The 6218-nt window shown below is 31.6% G+C and overlaps 1 protein-coding gene across 1 annotated transcript; it reads left to right on the top strand.

Moving 5' to 3' along the window:
* Window positions 1-3430: 3430 nt before the first annotated feature.
* Window positions 3431-6218, top strand: LOC143051702 (uncharacterized). Its single transcript, XM_076224614.1, has one exon. It carries the CDS (start codon window positions 3477-3479, stop codon window positions 4380-4382), a length of 906 nt encoding a protein of 301 aa, XP_076080729.1. The 5' UTR covers window positions 3431-3476; the 3' UTR covers window positions 4383-6218.

Raw genomic sequence — 6218 nt, 5'->3', positions numbered from 1 at the left:
TCTAAACTGAAATGTGTCATGTAATAGTTATCCAACCTATTTGTAATGGGATTTTAGCCTTTTTCATCAGTGGGGCGAGTTTATAGTAAACAAGAGAGGGTGATTTTTCAGAAGATGGGACGAGTTTGTGAAAAAGTGGGGCGATTAGGCATGTTAGGTGTGGGGCGATTTGTCATGGATTCATATTTTGCAGCCTATAATGACATCATATTTGAAGAACAGCATTGGCGGATCCAGGGGGGTTCCGGGGGTTGGAACCCCCCCCCCTTTTTTGGACGATCAATGCATTTGAATGGAAGCATATAGTTAGACCTTTTACTCTGGGTTGGGAAACCCCCCCCCCCCTTTTTAAAATGGCTGGATCCGCCCCTGAACAGCCAATGAAAATAGGCTTATTTTGACTCCACATTCTCGAGGAATACCCTTCAGTGATATGATTTTTCATTGGCTCAAATTTGTCACTCTCTTGTATTTTCAGTGAAAAACAATTTACACATAAAAAAACTCAGATTTATAAAATTCAAGTGATTCTACTTTTTTTTTATTAAGTTTACTAATAAAAAATCATGAAAAATTCATATTTTTGAATATATTTTTAATGGTACCAGTTTGCAGTTGTACCAGTTCTGGACGGTACGACTTCCAAGTATTATGAGTTTACGTTGGTACGAGTTAACTTTTTTGGTACAAGTTCATGTGGTCACGTTAATAATGATACGAGTTAACATGTTTCCTTGAAAGGATATTTTAATTTTTTTTTTTTGACGCCTTACAAAAATGTATGTTGCAGGAAGGAATCACAGCAAAAATTTAAAATAGCCTTCCATTAGACTTCATAATTATTTAAACGAGGTTATTATACAGGTCTGTATACATGTATACATGATTGGTTATTTATCATATTATGAGACAACTATCCTTTGAAGTTTAATAAAGTATCTAGATGCATCCTGTAAGAAATTAAAGGCAACCACTTGGTCTTCAACAATGAGAAAAACCCATACCTCATGAAAAGCAAGTTATAAAAGACCTATGCAGAAATCAAACATTGACCAATTCATTTCAATTGGGGAAATCAACGTCCTATTTTTAGTACAAACAATGAATGAAAAACATTTATATATATATATATCATTGTATATGATATTATACTATGTTACCACTGTCTGTCCATTTGTCTGCCCAAATTGGCAATTATGGGTATGTATATATTCCCAGGGTTGATTCCACTATATAGTTTAGGTCCGCTTGGCTGCCCTGAAATCGGCTAGCAACCCCAAAAAAATATTTGTGAATATAAATTCCCAATTTATGAAAATAAAATAAAAATCAGTATTTCCGAAAAAGTTTAGGACTTTGTCTCACATGTCTCACCAGTTCAATTTTAAATCCATTTTAATCAAGGTAAACATGGTAAACTTATAAAGATGACCTGTTGAAAAAATACCAAATGGATGATTTTTTCATTGGTTTATATATAGCAAGCCATTTTGCTATTTCATTTAATTTCAAGATATCTTGTATATAAGATATTATATGAAATATCTTACAGATTAAATAAGATATCTTATAAAGTTTATGAAATTTGAAATTTTTAAAATAATTTCCTAAAATATAAGAGATATCTAATCATGCTAATAGTTGATATAACATATCTTATAGATTATATAAGATATCTTATAAACTATATGAGATATCTTGTTAACTATATAAGATATTTTATAAACTATATGTATTGTTTTTAAGATATATCTTATATGAAAGATATCTTATTAACCATATAAGATATTTTATAAACTATATGTATTGTTTATAAGATATCTTATATGAAAGATATCTTAATAACTTTAGGAGATATCTTTAAAAGTAAATGATATATCTTATAAAATTTAAGTTTATAAGATATCTTATATAATTTTCTTTATAAGATATCCAATAAACTATATAAGATATCTTAGAAACTATATGAGATGTCTTATCAACTATATACATGTATATAAGATATCTTGTAAATTATAAAAGATATCTTGTAAATTATGAAAGATATCTTGTAAATTAGATATTTATAAGATATCTCATATACTTTCAGAGATCTCTAATAAACTTATGAGATATTTTATATAATATATAAGATATCTCATATAATATATAAGACATCTTATGTAAATGAAACTATAGAAGATATCTTATATATTAAATGGGATATCTTATATATTACACAAGATATCTTGACATTTGATTAAATAGTAAAACAGCTTGCCATAGATTTATGTAATTTGTTAGCTGGTATATTATGTTTATGTATATGTAATATGCTTAGGTTACTTCGAAGTAAGGCGTTGAAGAAAAAAAAATATAATAGCCTTCAAGACGTAATAATCATTTGGACTAGTGCATCATGTGCAGTGATATTCATGTAATACCACTTCCCTGGTCCCAATCCAATAACTTTCAAGTAATCTGGTGATCATATCTATGAGGTCAGAATCATATATATCATAATCAGTAGCCCATCCATAATTATTCAAAATGTTACAACTTCTTAAATCAGTGTAGTCTAAGAGGTTAAACTTAGTATACATTTTCCGTTTTTACAAGAAAATGATATGATTTCGTCTTAGATTTTATGCATAAAAGATTCCCAATTGGGATTAAAATTCCCAATTTGATGTTCAAGGAACCCATTTGAAAACACCTGGAATCATCCCTGATTCTACAGGACTCCTACAGTTTGATTGCAAGTTGCAACCTAGGTCAACCAGGGTCCAGTAACTGAATTTATTGTGGTATATTCTATAAAGTTGTATATCTGTCCAAGCATATCAGTTTGCAACTATCTTGAGGTCCTATATCCCTACATGTAGTTCATGGTTAAACAACTTTGCCATGTTTACATTAATTAGCAATGTAGTTGTTAACAGTTCATCAGATTGTCTTTCCTGATTTTATTTATACAGACAGGCAAGACATATGATATCACTGAATCATGATCAACAGTTTATTAATTTATGTATAATGAATGAGCTGAAGATGTGACATGCATGCCAATTGGACAACTCTCAAAAGTGCAATGCATGAAAAATTGACAATAATTTATATATACAAGTAGTACACAGGCAGTCCTGTACATGTATTAATGTTGACTTTTACAACCTTGTTTTCGTTACTATGCTTATGAATAAAGAAGATGTGAGGTATAATTCAATGAGGCCGTACATCATATAAAATTCTTGTATATATATGTTGTATATAGCATGTACAGTCATGATAGAATGGTATAAGAATAACCCAAACATATACAGATGCATAAATACAGAACATTTCAAAATAGATATGTTTATATGTTATACAGTGATTATATATGTAAATTGTAGAAAAGTATCAAAAGGTTTATATATGTTTTTATTTGTGTGTGTTCCTTACAGAGTTGTACAAGAACGCACATATATATACTGGAGATAAACATTATCAATAAGATGTTAGAGGGAGGAGATGATTTAGTCACAATCAATGGTACTCTACAGAGACACATAAACACAGAGGATGGTAAAACACATCATAATTGTGATGTCTGTGCCAGGGAATTTAGTCAAAGTGGTGACTTAAAAAAACACATGAGAACACATGCTGGTGAAAAACCTTATAAATGTGATGTTTGTGCTAGAGAATTTAGTCAAAAAGGTAACTTAAAGACACACATGATAACACATTCTGGTGAAAAACCTCATGAGTGTGATGTTTGTTTTACAAAATTGAGTCGAAGTAGTGACTTAAAGGGACATATGAGAACACATACTGGTGAAAAACCTTATAAATGTGATGTTTGTGCTAGAGAATTTAGTCAAAAAGGTAACTTAAAGACACACATGATAACACATTCTGGTGAAAAACCTCATGAGTGTGATGTTTGTTTTCAAAAATTTTCCCGCATTGCTGACTTAAAGAGACATATGAGAACACATACTGGTGAAAAGCCTCATAAATGTGATGTTTGTGCTAGTGAATTTTCTCAAGGTACTCTACTAAAGGCACACATGAGTACACATACTGGAAATAACCCTCATGGCTGTGATGTATGTGGTAAAGGTTTTCGTTTTCTTAGTTATTTACAGATTCACATGAGAACTCATACAGGCGATAAACCTCATGAGTGTGATGTTTGTGATAAAAGCTTTAGTCAGCATGGAGCTTTACGGATACACATGAGAACTCATACAGGTGAAAAACCCCATGACTGTGATGTATGTGGTAAAGGGTTTAGTCACCGTTGTAATTTACAGAGACACATGAGAATACATACAGGGGAAAACATGATGAACCTCATGACTGTGATTTATGTGGTAAAGTGTTTCGTAATAGGAGAATTTTACGGTATCACATGAGAACACATACAGTGGATAAACCTTATAACTGTGGTGAATGTGGTAAGAGGTTTAGTAATAGGAGGATTTTACGGGAACACATGAGAACACATATATACAGGTGTTATGAATGTGATACATGTGGTAAAGGATTTTATCAGAGTGATGCTTTACAGAGACACATGAGAACACATACAAGCGATAAACCGAAGTAATTTACAATGTCACATGAGAACACATACAGGTTAAAAACTTCATTAGTGTGATGTATGAGTCATGTATGTGGTAAAAGATTTAGTTCGTATTTGATAAACATGATAAATATCGTAAATGGGACGGACAATGTACAACGATGTATGTGATAAACATGATAAATATCGTGAATGTGACGGACAATGTACAATGATGTATGTGATGAACATATGATGATAAACATAGTGAATGTGATGGACAATGTACAATGATGTAAACTACAAATGTATGTGATAAACATGATAAGTATCGTGAATGTGACAGACAATGTACAATGATTTATGTGATAAACATGATAAATATAGTAAATATGATGGACAATGTACAATGATGTATGTGATAAACATGATAAATATAGTGAATGTCTTGGACAATGTACAACGATGTATGTGATTAACATGATAAATATCGTAAATGTAATGGACAATGTACAATGATGTATGTAGTTAGGGTTAAGTTGGCCTGGCGAAGAACATAGACAAACAGTCTACATGAATATGATCATGATGATATTTTGTAAATGGTATTGTCGATTAAGATTCTCTGGACGGGTCTGTCCTATTGAAGAGTCTGTAATTAAGTGGTCGTCATTGATTTTGTTGCTGTATATATATATGTAACACTCCCAAACATGTCCTGTCCCCCAAACGTGTCTGTTCTCCCTAAACGTGTCCGTAATATCCAATATTCCCCAAACGTGTCTGATTTTATAACCCCCAAACGTGTCCGATAATTGTTATTCGCCAAAACGTGTCCACTATTTAACGCCGGTTGATATTGCAAATTTAATCTGTAACATATAAATCAACTTTTGACTGAAATTGCTTATTTTCCAGTTGCAAGTATTATGCTCGTTTAGAGCGCACATACATGTACATATAGAATAAAGGCCTTTTTGTTTTTGATACTGACTTTATCACGAGCCCGAAGGGCGAGCCTGATATTCGCCGTGATAAAGTCAGTATCAAAAACAAAAAGGCCTTTATTCTGTTTATCAGTAATTTATCATAATTGTAAAAAAAAATTAACAAATCTGTTTTAATAGGCAAAAAACTTTTGGCACTATTTTATTGCGCATTTTTATAAGTAGTGCGTTGCCCATTCATTTGGCGCGTGACGTCAATCAAGTTTAAACTGCCTTGCTGACTAGATGGAAGAAGGCGTTGGAAATTTTTTGCAGAGAAAAACAAGATTTTGAACGGTAATGTCATGCAAAACAATATGAATTAAAAAGAAGAAGAGCATCAATGTAAGTGAAAATAGCAACCTTTATTCAGTAAATATCATGTTCAAATGCTACAATGCTTCACTTTGAGTTGACCTACTTCCCCATCGGCAATTTTGCCTCCAAAATGTACACATGTGAAATGTACGGCGAAAATGTAAGGATAATTTATTAAAGAATTTGAAAATTTGCATTAAAAATCAGACGAGAGGCAGACATACTTCCCTTGTTATTGTTTGTATTTACAAAATGGCTAGCCACTATATAGTCTAGATTTCATCGCATTTTTAAAAAGTCTAGTAAGGTTACAATTAAAAAAGCAATGACCCCAATGTTATTTTTAAACCACTGGAAAATATTATAATTTAGTTAGTCCCCCT

This window comes from Mytilus galloprovincialis, chromosome 11, assembly GCF_965363235.1.
Source record: "Mytilus galloprovincialis chromosome 11, xbMytGall1.hap1.1, whole genome shotgun sequence".
In the NCBI taxonomy this organism is placed as follows: Eukaryota; Metazoa; Mollusca; class Bivalvia; order Mytilida; family Mytilidae; genus Mytilus; species Mytilus galloprovincialis.
The sequence above is the reverse complement of the archived record's forward strand: the minus strand, read 5'-3'. Positions and strand labels throughout refer to the sequence as shown.